The following is a 12,918-nucleotide window of genomic DNA, read 5'->3' on the forward strand; positions in this document are numbered from 1 at the left end:
GCTGCGACGCTCGTCGGGCATCTGTTCCGTTAAGGTAGTACGGGGATACATTTGGTCCAGGTACCAGGCTCTGTCCCCGAGGTACTGTACAGTACACGCCGACGCCGACCGTGGACGATGAGAGGCGTCTGTCGGGCGTGAACTTAACCAAGGAATTACCCAGGGTACGTTCCTACAAGTACAGTGCGGTGGGAGAAGAGCGGTGGAAGGTGGAAGGTGGAAGGTGGAAGGTGGAAGGTGGAAGGTGGAAGGTGGAAAGCAGCGGGGCAGCCGCAAGATTACAGCAACGATGATACTCGCGAGGTGATTTCTCCGTCGTCTGCTTTATGATCCTCGTACTGTACGTGTACTGTACACGGTACGACACAGCCGCGAGTGTTTCGGTGCGACAGCAGCGTCAATGCAATGCACGGGGCCTGGTGTTTGATTTGAACACCCAATCCGTGATGAACGAGCGTTCCTCGAGGCAGGGTCGAGGTACAGTGGGCTGTGCAGTATCTCAAGTAGGCACCCCGAGGTGCCATGACTCCGGGCGGTCATTACCCCGGGGCAGGCTCATGCTCTAGGGCTTCTCCGTCCAACCGCCATCTGGCATTTTCTCCGCTAGTAGCCCTCGGCCACTGCGCACGAGACAGGCAGAAGACCAACCAAGTGGTATACGAATCCATCGTTCAATGTGCTGTATATACAAACGTACCATTAAAGTAGGGTGGATGCCGTCCTCATTTATCAGGGTCGCACCGTAAGGCTAGGCAAATGGAACTCTGTCCTTTTTCCTCGTGCATCCTGCCCTCGACCGACTGCTGATGACAAGTGCCGAGTGGAGAAATGCCAGCAGAGGGGCTAGGTCGTTCGGCTCCGGCAAGCGGGCGCTAGCTCCTGTGCCGTCAGACGTGCTCTCTCTCTCCCAGTCCCCAGAGCCTTGAATGCCAGCATCAGCATGGGAGACGGATGAGGCTGCACGTACATAGGTAGGTACATATATATATACCTTATATATAGGTAGGTACGGAGTAGGTAATTACAGTATATATTATACAGAGCATAGTGCCTACCTACTACGTACCTACCTACGTCACGACGCAGCATTGCAAACTGGGCTCATCAATGAGCCCATCTCGCCTCCTTTTCCCACTTTTTGCATCCATCATCACGTCTCCCTTTTTCCCGCACCCACCCCACCCCTCTCTCTCTCTCGGCACAATAACGGGGCATTGTGACTGGCATCGGCATGGCTCGCATTTTCCGAGACGAGAGAGAAATTTCAACGAGGAATTTATTATTTGTTGGCCTTACTTGGCACGCATCGTCAGAGTCAAGCGTCGTCCATAGTCCGCCGGCACGCAGAGCCAGGAACCATGGCTCCTGCAAGCAGAATACAGTACAGTACAGCCCCCGTACAGCGCTTGAACCACCGCCACCCCCCTTGTGGGCCTCTCGTCCGCCCTCTTGCGGATGCAGCCCGGCCGTCCTTTACACAATCGCCTCGCGCGACCTTCTTTAGGCTACCGAAAACCAGCGAGAGCGAGAGAGGAAATGCTCCGGGCCCAATGTCATGAATCATGTTCCAAAGCACTCAGCGACCTCGTCATTTACCAACCAAGCCAAGACCAACATGGCTAATACCGTAAAGGAGTCGGCCGATGCTACTTGTGAAAGCACTCGCGGTCCTGGCCCCTGGATCTTGCAGCGTCTCATCTCCAAGCCTAGATGACTTTTGATTGCCTCGCCGTCGGTGCTACGCCATCACTTTTCTGGCCATGTGTCCGCAGAAACAGAATGATGCTCATGCCTAATGCAACTTTATTTGTTTGCCCCAGTTGCTGTGTCTGCCCTAGCAGTGAGCCATGCGCTTTGTGCCCAAATAAACATCCACTTGCTATGCCTAACAACAAAAGCCAGGTTGCCGTGCCATATCTTACCCAAAAGACCCACGGTTGCCCGCCTCGCTCTACTATCCTACACGCCACGCCAGAGAGCAGCCTGCTCTGCGTCAGCAAGCTGTTTGTCCTACTCGCACAGCCGCTTCCTACTTTCGCGAGAGGCCCTGGCGGCATCGAGGCCTGCTTCTTCCAGCCGTCCTCAATCCTCATCAGAGACCCGCCCTGCCCGCGTATCGCAGCCAGACAAACATAGGAACGGGCCGTCGTCGAGAGTCTCGCTCCAGAACCCTTGACAAGTAACTGGGTTTCCAGCCGTCAACGACAATGCGAGTGTCCGGACCGAGGCTCGCTTGACATGACCAACTGTCCAGAAAGTTTCGCTCGGTTCTCCTGCATCGTCGCGGGCTGGGTGACTCAGTCTCGGAACTTGCACATCGAATCTTGCTCCCGAATCACAGGCTCAGCCAGCTGTCCTCGATGGGAAATTCAACCTCGCCGCAGTCGTCGTGCTCCTCGACCCATTCTTCTATTCTCTTGACGTTCCATCCGGACATAAACCGCCAATGCTGATACGGTTCCTGCTTCGTCGGGTGGCCGTGCTTGATGGTGTGGCTAATGGCGCAGATGCCATGGTAGAAGCGAAACTGCAGGCACTCTGGCAAGCTGTGGCAAGCCCTGCGGCAATCATCGAAGCTCTCGTGTGCGAGCATCTCAAGCGCAGAGAGGTTCTCCGTCTTCGCCTTTTTTTTCTCCCAGTCCAGGTACTCGTACGCCGAGCTGTTGAGGTAAAAGACGTTGTCGCTCAGGTTGTCCCAGTCGTCTCGTCTGGCCATCAGTTGGTCCTTGACGAAACGGTGGTAGAGGTCCTTGATGCGCATCGGGTACGAGAAGTCTCGCTCCTTCTCGAATGCGTAAAGTTCCGACACCTCCTCGGCGCCGGCGTGATGCATGGTGACTATGGGCTGGCACCATTCTTTTTTTGCGTACGGCAACGTATGTGGCTTCTCACCGTTAATGGTCGGCCACTGCAGCAGAGTTAGCATGGATTCTGCTCCGTGCACCGGCTGCCGTGACTTACCGCGTTCCTGACGTCGGTGTCGGTCTCGTTCTTCAGCGCCAGCGCAAAGACAAAATCGCCGCAGCACTCGCGCGTCACTCTCTGGTCCCATCGATTTGCCACCTTGTCTTGCCCCTTGAACAACTTGCTCATGGTCGCCTGCGAAACCAGGTAACCGCTCCCGCCGTGTGCAAAGGGGACGTAGCCGACATATGCGACACTGCCTATGTAGTGCGGCTCGTCCGGGTCAAGCTGCTCCAACCACTTGAGGAGCGTCGGCCAGACGACGTAGGTGTCGGCATCGACAAACAGGTACCAGTCGTAGTCGGGCCGCATGGCGTACGTCTTCTCGGCCATGTGGATGTTTTTGTACTTGTCGAGCTTCCAGGCCTGTCTGCCAACGTCGTGGTGTTTGTTGCAGGAGCCTTGGTCAACGGGACAGGTCTTCTGGCGAAAGTAGAGGTCGAAATCCTCGTTGTTGCGCGTGACCTCGGGCAACACGGTGTCGAGGCTGTCGTGGATGGTGTAGCCCGCCACCTTTTGCGCCATGTCGCCGAAGAGGTAAAATTCGGGGAGGCACTTGAGGTTGGTCATGAGCTGGTTGGGGATCTTGCCAAAGGCCTCCGACGCCCCCGTCTTCATGACGAGCAAGACATTGGACGTGTCGGGAAAGCTGGCGCACTCGGAACCGGCACTCGGCTCGGGGTTGGCCGCGGCGGGCTTGCCGGCGTGAGCGGGCATGCTGTTGTTTTGGTCATGGTCTCGATAGGGGTCGCCAAGAGCGGCAAGGCTGGGAGACAGTTGGGCGAAGCCGCAGTAGCCGCTTTCCTCGCAGCGCTCCCTCAGCCGAGCAGACGAGATGAGCAAGCCGAAGCCGAAGACGGCAAGGACGGCGAGCAAGACGACGGAGCGCCTCTGGAAGACCCTGGGCGACAACATGTAGTTGAACTTGGCCGAGGCGCGGCCGGGGTCCTTTTCAAAAATGCCGCGCATGGCTGGAGGAGGGAGCGTCTCTCTTGGCGACTGGGGGGTTGGAAGGACGGTGCTGGCGGAAGAGGAAGAAATATTAATAATAATAGACTCCGCGAGCGAGGGCCAGCCGCAAAAGTCAATCGCTGGCCATGGAGGAAAGCAAGGAGATTCGAGGACAACAAGCCTTGGCCACTGCACATGCGACTGCAGGTCGATGGGAGGGATGCTCAGCGTTTTATGAGAACTGAGGGGCTGGGGAGGCATGTACGTACCGTGCTGGCCAAGACCGATGCACGTCGTTCCCGTCCTCCAGTCCGTGTGTAGGTACGAAAAGTAAGACGCCTGTAGAAAATGTCTTTGAAGCCAGCGCTGCGGCTGGCTGCGCCCAAACGCAGCCTACGTGCCGAGGCGAGGGGGCGCTAACAGTGTACAGGTCGTCGGGAGAAAGCACGGGCTGTGGGGGCGTTTGTTTCCCCGTGGGTGGGCTTGGCAACGTAGCCTCAGGCGAATTAGGTGGTTATACGAAGCCCCGCTCGGACAGGCATTGGAAGAAAGGAAAAGAGCTCGGTTCGGGCATGTCATGCCGTGATTCTCCGCCGCCCCGATACTCAAGTACCTCGTACTCTCCTCGCACTCTCCTCGTACTCTCGTCACGCTTGCGACGCCTCGCAGGCATGCATACGCCACTAAGCTGTCGGTACGTAGCCGACGAGTAGTTATTACGGTGGCCCCATTCCGGCCTTCCAACCGACCGCCTCCAAGACGATGACGCGGGAGCGAGACGTAGCCAAGACCGGCGTTATCATGCATCTCTCTGTTCATCTTCGACAGCGGGAAATAAAAGTCTCACCGGGGAAAGCATGGGCAGATGCACGGAAACGTTTCTTGTCTGTCTTCGGCATCGTCAGGGAAGGGATGCCGCCCAAAGCAAGGGGGATAGATGGTACTCAGCAACCGTTGGATGCCAAGGAGCCAAGAGTGCTACCAGTCTCGGTCGCAAAGATTCCAGTGGCCCAAGCGAATCTCCAGATCTGATTGACTCACCATTGCCCCTCTGCTTGTCCTTGCCGACTGGCCAGCTCGATGCGGCTTCCAACCTTGGAAATTCGAGCCGGCGAGAGATTAACAAGCAGACAATGAGAAGGGCATTTGCTATTGTCCCCGATAAAGTATAATTCGACAACCTTTGTTTTAAACTTCTCCGAGCAACACAGGGCGCCCCATCGATGAAGCTAGATATGAATAAAATTAATAGTGAATATTACCTTTGGGCAATTAACGGGCCACTAAATCATCTACCTTGCACGTGACCTGGTCACGGCCCCGAGAGCGACCTCATTCGGCCTCGACCAGCCTCCATGTCTCGCCTGTCGACGTGCGTCAACCACCAAGCCCTCCTCGTGTGCGACTCGGCGAAACGACGAGATTGGCTACGTCGGTAGCGCACCAACGTGAAGAGCACGCGCCGTCTCTTTCGCCAGACCTTTCGCGGCATTGGTCGCCTTTGGCAGCTGGCTTTCCGGTCTCGGCTGGGGCGAAACTCGTCGTCGTTTCCCGCCTAGCCATGTCTCACTGCAGATGGCTGGCTTTGCGCGCGGTGCAGCTGGCGTCAAATGTGACACAGCCCGTCCTCCTCCTCCTCCTCCTCCTCCTCCTCCTTCACCTTCACGGAATTCCCCACGCGATGCCCAGGATGCCCTGTGACTCGCAGCGGTAGCGGGGTGGGAGAACGCAGCCTGACCAACACGATGCGATGAGCCAAGGCTGAGAAGCAGCCCGACAAGGCAACCTCGGCAGTCATATCTGAGCACGAGGGGCGACATCTTGTCTTGCTTCAGATTCACTATCTGCATTCTGACATGAATTTGCCCAGTTCAACCGTCGTCTGGCCACCAGTCCCTTGCATTGGCCATCTTTCTGCCTTGCACAGAGGCCCCTCTCGACTCATTAGCGAGTGCAGGTGGCAGGCGCCTCTATCCCTGGCCTCAGAGCAAGCCTTTCTGATGAAACTTTGCGTTCAGTGTGGTGAAGCACAGGATTACTTGGCGACACTGAGCCTTCCAGTCATGATAGTCTCTCAAGACCAGACTTGCAAATAGATAAATCAAATCAAATCCGGGGTCCAATTTGATTTGATTTGGATGGCAAAATCATGGATCTGATTTGATTTGATTTGATTTGAGTCGATTTGGATCTCATTTGGATATCTGGATAACTCCACTTTTTTCCCACGACGAAATACACTGAGCCGCCCCGATAAGGTCCGCTTTGAGGCGGCCTCTCTGAGCTGTGACCATCTGTCCGGCAAGGCTAAATATTCTCTCCGGCTCTGAAGACATTGCCGGAATAGAAAAGAGGTCGATTGCCATTCGCGACAAGCGTGGATACTGGCGTCTGCGGAGAAGCCAGTACTGGATGGGATTGTCCACAAGACAATCGCCCGGATCGGTACTGGCCACCCATTCTGCGTATTCGTCACGCGTGGAGGACGGTGAGGCGCAGGTTGGGCGCCAAGTTTCCTAATTGAGGTCATGAAGTCATCTAGGTCCGTTGTCTTCCTTGCAGCTGTGGGCTCCTCGGGTATCGTATCTTGCTCGACCGCGAGGTTCGGTACTCCTCCCATAGCTCTTGCACAGCCGCCCTTCCTCTGGCCAACCAGTCCGGATGATCGGACCACTGCGACTCGACGGTGGACCAGCGAAACGCGGGATGGAGGACGAGGCTCGCGAGGTACGCAGGGCTATCCTCCGTAAGGGCGTAGTATTGATCCAGCTTCATCCAGCCGAGATTGCAGCCGATTCGCAGGTACGGTTCCTCGTCCCGTTCGTGCTGTAGCTTTGCCTCTTCTAGGTGCTTCAGAAGCCACTCCATTGTGAGCAAAACTTCCCAAATCGCGCCGAATTTGCCTTGTCGTGGCTGGCCCTCTAGGCGCTTTGTCGCGATCTTCAATGGTTTCAGGATCGCCAAATACTCTGCAATAACGGACCAGTCCTCAGTGACCATCTGGTCGTCCACAATTGTAGGCTTCTTGCGGCACTTCTTCGGCATCGGCTTTGCCCCGTGCTGTGTCCTTCTCGCCACATATTGATTCCACTCTGTCACTTCCGCTTGGACCAGCGAATCGAGTGCATTGCGAAGCATGTAGCCCCGCTCCATCATCGCTTCGGACGAGTTCCAGCGAGTAGCGTTGTCCATGACCACATCGTAGGTTGTTTTGTCTTCGAGGCCCAGGGCGGTGTTCTCGATGGATTGGAGCATGTGGAGCCTTTCAATGCGCTGCCCAGACCTTTCCACCCAGTGAACGATATTGTGCAACTTGCCGATGGGGCCCTTGATCTCCAGAGTCTGACCTCATCTTGGATCTCTTTGTTGGCTTGGCAATCCTCTTCGAACGCGTCGGCGTCCGTGCCGAAAAGGATGGATCGGGCGACGAGGTTGATGATGTGGCCGCAGCAACGGAGCCGACGATGCTGCTTGTTGAACCCCAACTCAGCGCCCAAGTCTTCAAGGCACGTGTCGTTGCTCTCCGCATTGTCTGTGACAAAATATCCAACGCGATCCTCGAACCCATACTCGTGGATTATCTCGCTGACACGGTCGGCCAGGTTTTCTCCACAGTGGCGACCTTCAATCCGTGGCAAGCCGAGGAGAAACGTACGGAACTTCCTTCGTCATCAATAAAGTGTACGGTAAGGCCGAGCAGAGATGTGAATTTTCGGGAGGACCAAGCATCAAAGGAGACGTTGATGCGGCTGAGCGACCGACGAAGCAATTCCGTCACGACACCTTTGTGACAATTGAAGGAGCGCACAATCCAGTCGCGTATTGTGCTATGAGTGGGAATACTGCCCGAATCCGCAATTGCGCTGTTCGCGTAAGCCATAAGGTCGCGAAAGTACGGACTCTCCAGTTTGTGGAATGGTATGTTGTCGCATGCCACCCAGCGTATCAAGAGATGTTGAAAGCGAAGCGGTTCAAAGGACGAGATGAAGGCATTCATCAGAGCCTGATCCTTCGGTCGGTTGGAGTCTAGGTCAACCACGTCGAAAAGAGTGCGTTGCTTCTTCCTCTGTGGTAGCATTGGCCCGCCTTTGTTGATGTGGTGAATTTCTTCCATGTGACTGTTCGCTTGACTTGTGGATGCAGCATCGTACATATGGGTAATTGTAGCCTTCTTCCCGTGGCAGGCCTTGCAAAGCCAAAACCGATGACCGGAATCGGTTTTCTCGATATCGAACCCATGCTCCCATACCCATCCCGTCCGCGCTCTTTTTCTATACTTGCGTATGGAGAAACCCGAGAGGCGATTCCAATCGATGCCTTCATATCCAACGTAGTCGATCGAAGGTGATGTGTCAAGGTCGGGGGAGCTCTCGGGAGCGCTAAAACTGGTGGACGGGACACTAGAAAGGGCGGCTGACAGCGCCTCGCCTTCTGCTGTATGCGCCATTGCAGTCAAGTGCAGAGCTGTCCCATTTTGGCCACCGGCTACAAATATTTCCCCCAGTAATATGGCAGACGCACCCAAAGATATATTTCACGATCAAACGTGTCAGGTAAAACGCAAAAAGAAAGCTTAGTGACACGGCCTGGAAAAGCAACTGCCAGTAAGGGATTTCCGGTGATCTGCCGGATCGGGCGATTCGCCGGATTCACCGCCAGTTCACGTCTCCACTTCAATCCTGAATTTCTCCACCACCATGGCCCCGATTGATGAAGCGCTTGAGTTTCTGAAGCTGTGTGACACTGTTAACTATGCCAAGACTGCGCGTCAGTTCAATTGCGACGAGACTACCCTGCGACGGCGACACCAAGGCAAACAGAGGTCAAGACGGGATGCCGACAGTTTGTATAAGTCACGTCTCTCAAAACAGCAAGAAAGGGATCTTGTTGCGTATATTCGCAAGCTTTCATCACGTGGGATTCCGCCTACGCTGCCGATGATCAAAAGTTTTGCCCAGGATATCGCCAAAATTGAGGTCGGAAAGGACTGGCCGTATAGCTTCGTCCGACGTAACAGCGATGAGCTCGGTTGCACTTGGTTCGACGGTTTTGATATCGCAAGAAAGAGAGCAGACAATGCTTCTAGATACAGAGCCTACTATGAGCTTGTAAGTAGGTGCCCAAGTCCATCCCTTCATTGCTGATCGTACAAGATTGGCGAGAAAATCGAGAAATACGACATCCTGCCTTGCAACACGTATAATGTGGACGAAAAGGGCTTTCTCTCGGCGTCATCAATCGTACCAAGAGAGTATTCTCTGTTCGTGCCAAGAAGCAAGGAAAATTGATCGGTGCTGCGCAGGATGGCAACAGATCATGGATCACGTTCCTGGCATGTGTCTGTCAAGACCTGACCGCGCTACCCCCGTTTCTCATCTACCAAGGCAAGCCAGGGCAAGTTCAGGACTCCTGGCTCACGGAGTTTGATCCGGAGCACCAAGCGGCGTTTTTCACAACCTCAGAAACGGGTTGGACGAACCATGAACTTGGAAAGGAATGGCTCATTGGTGTTTTCGACCGGTTCACGAAAGAAAAGGCGCGAAACGGCCGGGATTACCGCCTCCTGATTACCGACGGACACTCTAGTCATGTCAATATGGACTTCCTGGAGTGGTGTGACCAGCATCGGATAATCGTTGCCGTGTTTCCGCCGCATTCCACGCACAGGCTGCAGCCCCTTGATGTGTCCCTTTTTGGCCCTCTTTCGACCGCATACACCAACCAGCTCATCCAGTGGACTGCAAAGACACAGGGACTCATCGGGCTATCGAAACGCGAGTTCTGGTCGTTATTTTGGAACGCATTCGGGTCATCTTTCTCGGCGGAGAACATCGCAAGTGGTTGGAAACGGACCGGACTCCTCCCATTTGACCCTGAAGTCGTTTTGTCGCAGATCGCGGAGAAAACAGAAGATGAGTCTGAGTCTGGCGACAGCTCCGTTGACTCGCTCGCCCTGCAGCAGCCCACTGCTCGGGATTTGCGCCGACTTGTCGACAAGGTAGTCGATGGATCCTCAAAAACGCTAGCCGAGACAGTCGGAAGCTCAAAGTACTCTCGAAAGTCTCCAATCTCAGAACGAATTGCTTCGATATGAGAATCAGGGACTTCGGGAGACTATCTTTCACGAAAAGCAGCGCAGAATGCGCGGTAAAGCTCTGAAGGATTACCTTTTCGATCGTGTAGATCCTAACTCGGCGCAGGTATTTAGCCCTGCAAAAGTGGCCCAAGCGCGCTTGAAGAAAGCAGCCATGGAGACTCAGAAGCAAGAAGAGGCCTTGGAGAAAGAACGACAAAGGTTTGAGCGACAGCAAAGGCGGCAAACCTCAAAGTTCTCGCTCTGGAGAAGAGAAGGCAGCGGGAGGCAAAACTGAGCAAAGACGTCAGGCAAAGGAAGCCAGACAACAAGAGCGGGAGAAAAACAGGCAGATACGGAAAGAGCTCAAGCGAAAGAACCAGAAAAAATGTCGGAAATGGGATCCGGACCTCTGTTGCTCCACAGACTCGCGAGAAGAGTCCGGGCGTTCGAGACGAGATTGTCGTCGCCATTTCGGCTCCACCAGAACCGACGACAGCTCCGGAACACTCAAAATCGCCAAACATTAAGTTGCGTAAAGATCCAAAGCCGGCATTGACCACTTCCTCACGTCCCAAAAGCCATCATTGGCTGTCGAGCGCGACCAGGAGATGGTAGTCGCAATGCGGGGACTTGCGCGATCGGGACGCCACAGGAAGCGGCCACGGTGGCTTGATGACTGCGAAGTAGATTGAATGGAATTGCTAGGCATCTTTCTTGCTTCTGCTTTAATGTGAGATTGTTTCATATTATTTTCGTGGAGTTTCACTCAAATCTTCACCGGAATGCAAGGGAACCAAAATCCGGCGAATCATCCGATCCGGCAGATCACCGGGAAATCCCTTAATAAGCGACCGCTCTGGGCCAGGGCTGGCTCCCAAAAATTATTGGCCCAGGTCGCCATTGTGGGGCGTATCAAATAATCAGATATCCAAATAAATTTGGATGTTGCGATTTGATTTGATTTGATTCAGCGCAGGGGCAATTTGATTTGATTTGATTTGGATAAATTTGATTTGATTTGATTTGATTTGATTATGATTTATCTATTTGCAAGTCTGCTCAAGACGCGAGTACCGTCCACTGACAACGTAGTTCACCGACATGGCTTGGACTGCCGCTGCTCGGTGCAGCAGCTGCGTCGGCTTGTGATTCGGCTCAGTACACCCAGAAGAATGGCCTGTAAAACCTTGATATTGAAGGTCGGTAAACCCCATGTTTCTTCTGTCAAGCATTTAATATACGCACTATAAATGTACCAGCCCTTATGCCCTCTTTCCACTTGTCACAATGGTCGTTATATAACAAGTCTAATATGGCAATATATAAGGATCAGATAGATAAGCCTAATAAGGCTCCTAAAGATATATAATCCATGTACTATGTACTATATATATATATGTATGTATGTATGTATGTTTAAAACTGATCGAGATGTGGGCTTCTGGGGGAAAGTTAGGTAATTTTCCATGGCCCCTGATCTCTCGAGTCCCTACATGTTTACCAATACCGTGACTTCTACAGTTCAGATCTAATAAACCTCTACAATTTGGATCTCAGCCGAGGGCCACAGGGACGCCACCAGAGGCGCTAAATGCGACAGTCAACATATAAGATACGCAGAAAGTCACATGACGTTCCAGATATATATTTCCGGCTAGGTATTTAATAACGAGATCTTAATGGTCTAAGCATATGATATATATATATATAAGGTTATATTAGTCGACCCCCTTTCTTTTAGAGAGGTTATCGCAGTCTATACGACCTCTATCAACCAAGGTCTATATAACTAGCAATACTTATAAGAAGCACTAATATTATTGCCGCTTGATATTTTTTTAAAGATATTCAGATATCCTTAGAGAGTGCTTTGCGTATTCTTATAAGCATTCGTTCAGCGTATGTCGTGTTTGTTTCATCCCGCGTGGGGGCCAATGATTCAAACGTTGATCTCCGAAGAACCCCTCGAGAAGGTTGTAGTCGTCCCCTAGTCCTTATACAGCTCCTGCCACGCATCGCAATCCCCACTTCGGTCCGGGATGATCGCCACTCAGACCCTTGGATGCGTGACAGTCAATGTCCTTGGGCGTATAACACCTTGCCTGGCACCTGGACTTTCAGCGCCCCTTCTCCTATGGAACAGGTGAGGGTACTGGTTTGACTTTTAAACCCCCTTGCGTTTGTGTCTATTTGATAAGCTTGTACTTCTTCTTCAGGAGATCAGTGGCTAGTTCTCCGAGGGCCTGAATGCTGTCGCCATGCATCAGCCCCAATACTGACACTTCGACGCTAAGAGCTTGCTTCCACCAACTTCTAAGCTCGATGGCAACAACTGAGTCGACTCCCATGACCATTAAAGTCTGCGAAATATCGGGAAGCTTGTCCTTCATCAGGAAATTAGAGAGGCGTAATGCAATTGCGCGAGCCAGCAGCTCGGACGATGCTCCGTCATTGAGCCTTTCCGAATCAACTCGCAGCGAGCTAATAAATGCCTGGCTAGGATCCAAGGGATCGTTGTCGCCTCCAGGAGCCGACGGCTTGTCAATGTTGCGGTAGATGGCCATGCGTGGATCCCGCTTCCACAGGGACGAGTTCTCCGGGTCTACCATGGGTAAGACGGACCATGGAACGTTCAAAATCTGTCGTGGGTTAAAGAAGTGGCCGGCAGACGTACCGTGGTCGGATTCCGGGGCCACGGCCGGCTGGACAATATCAATAAAGTCCTACTGGGTTACCAGTTTGGAATGTGAGTAGTTGTTGCTAAGCGTTTTCGACGTGCGAGCCATAAAGCCCACGTCCTCGATGGGGCCGATGTCGATGACTGAAGCCACCTGGCCAAGTAACTGGCGGTATTGCACAAAGGCATCGAGGAAAGCACTTGCCGATGAGTAGTTGGCTTGGCCAAAGTAGCCGAAGAATCCGGCCAT

The 12,918-nt window shown here is 53.4% G+C and overlaps 4 protein-coding genes across 4 annotated transcripts; 1 reads left to right on the forward strand and 3 right to left on the reverse strand.

Annotated features, from left to right (window-relative positions):
* Nucleotides 1–2,335: 2,335 nt before the first annotated feature.
* Nucleotides 2,336–3,933, reverse strand: HRG_07940 (glycosyltransferase family 31 protein; the record flags this gene model as incomplete). The annotated part of the gene is made up of 2 exons (XM_044866411.1): nucleotides 2,336–2,908; nucleotides 2,962–3,933. The coding sequence occupies 2 exons, from the start codon at nucleotides 3,931–3,933 to the stop codon at nucleotides 2,336–2,338; spliced, it is 1,545 nt and encodes a 514-aa protein (XP_044718300.1).
* A 2,520-nt stretch (nucleotides 3,934–6,453) lies between these two features.
* On the reverse strand, nucleotides 6,454–7,170 carry HRG_07941 (transposase; the record flags this gene model as incomplete). Its single annotated transcript, XM_044866412.1, has 1 exon — nucleotides 6,454–7,170. The coding sequence occupies one exon, from the start codon at nucleotides 7,168–7,170 to the stop codon at nucleotides 6,454–6,456; it is 717 nt and encodes a 238-aa protein (XP_044718301.1).
* Nucleotides 7,171–8,852: 1,682 nt separating this feature from the next.
* HRG_07942 (DDE superfamily endonuclease domain-containing protein) lies at nucleotides 8,853–10,518 on the forward strand (the record flags this gene model as incomplete). Its single annotated transcript, XM_044866413.1, has 5 exons — nucleotides 8,853–9,023; nucleotides 9,069–9,155; nucleotides 9,218–9,913; nucleotides 9,990–10,210; nucleotides 10,293–10,518. 5 exons carry the CDS (start codon nucleotides 8,853–8,855, stop codon nucleotides 10,516–10,518), a joined length of 1,401 nt encoding a protein of 466 aa, XP_044718302.1.
* A 1,659-nt stretch (nucleotides 10,519–12,177) lies between these two features.
* Nucleotides 12,178–12,918, reverse strand: HRG_07943 (KR domain-containing protein; the record flags this gene model as incomplete). Its single annotated transcript, XM_044866414.1, has 3 exons — nucleotides 12,178–12,593; nucleotides 12,666–12,714; nucleotides 12,787–12,918. The coding sequence occupies 3 exons, from the start codon at nucleotides 12,916–12,918 to the stop codon at nucleotides 12,178–12,180; spliced, it is 597 nt and encodes a 198-aa protein (XP_044718303.1).

This window comes from Hirsutella rhossiliensis (genome assembly GCF_020360975.1).
Source record: "Hirsutella rhossiliensis strain HR02 chromosome Unknown scaffold00009, whole genome shotgun sequence".
Classification (NCBI taxonomy): Eukaryota; Fungi; Ascomycota; class Sordariomycetes; order Hypocreales; family Ophiocordycipitaceae; genus Hirsutella; species Hirsutella rhossiliensis.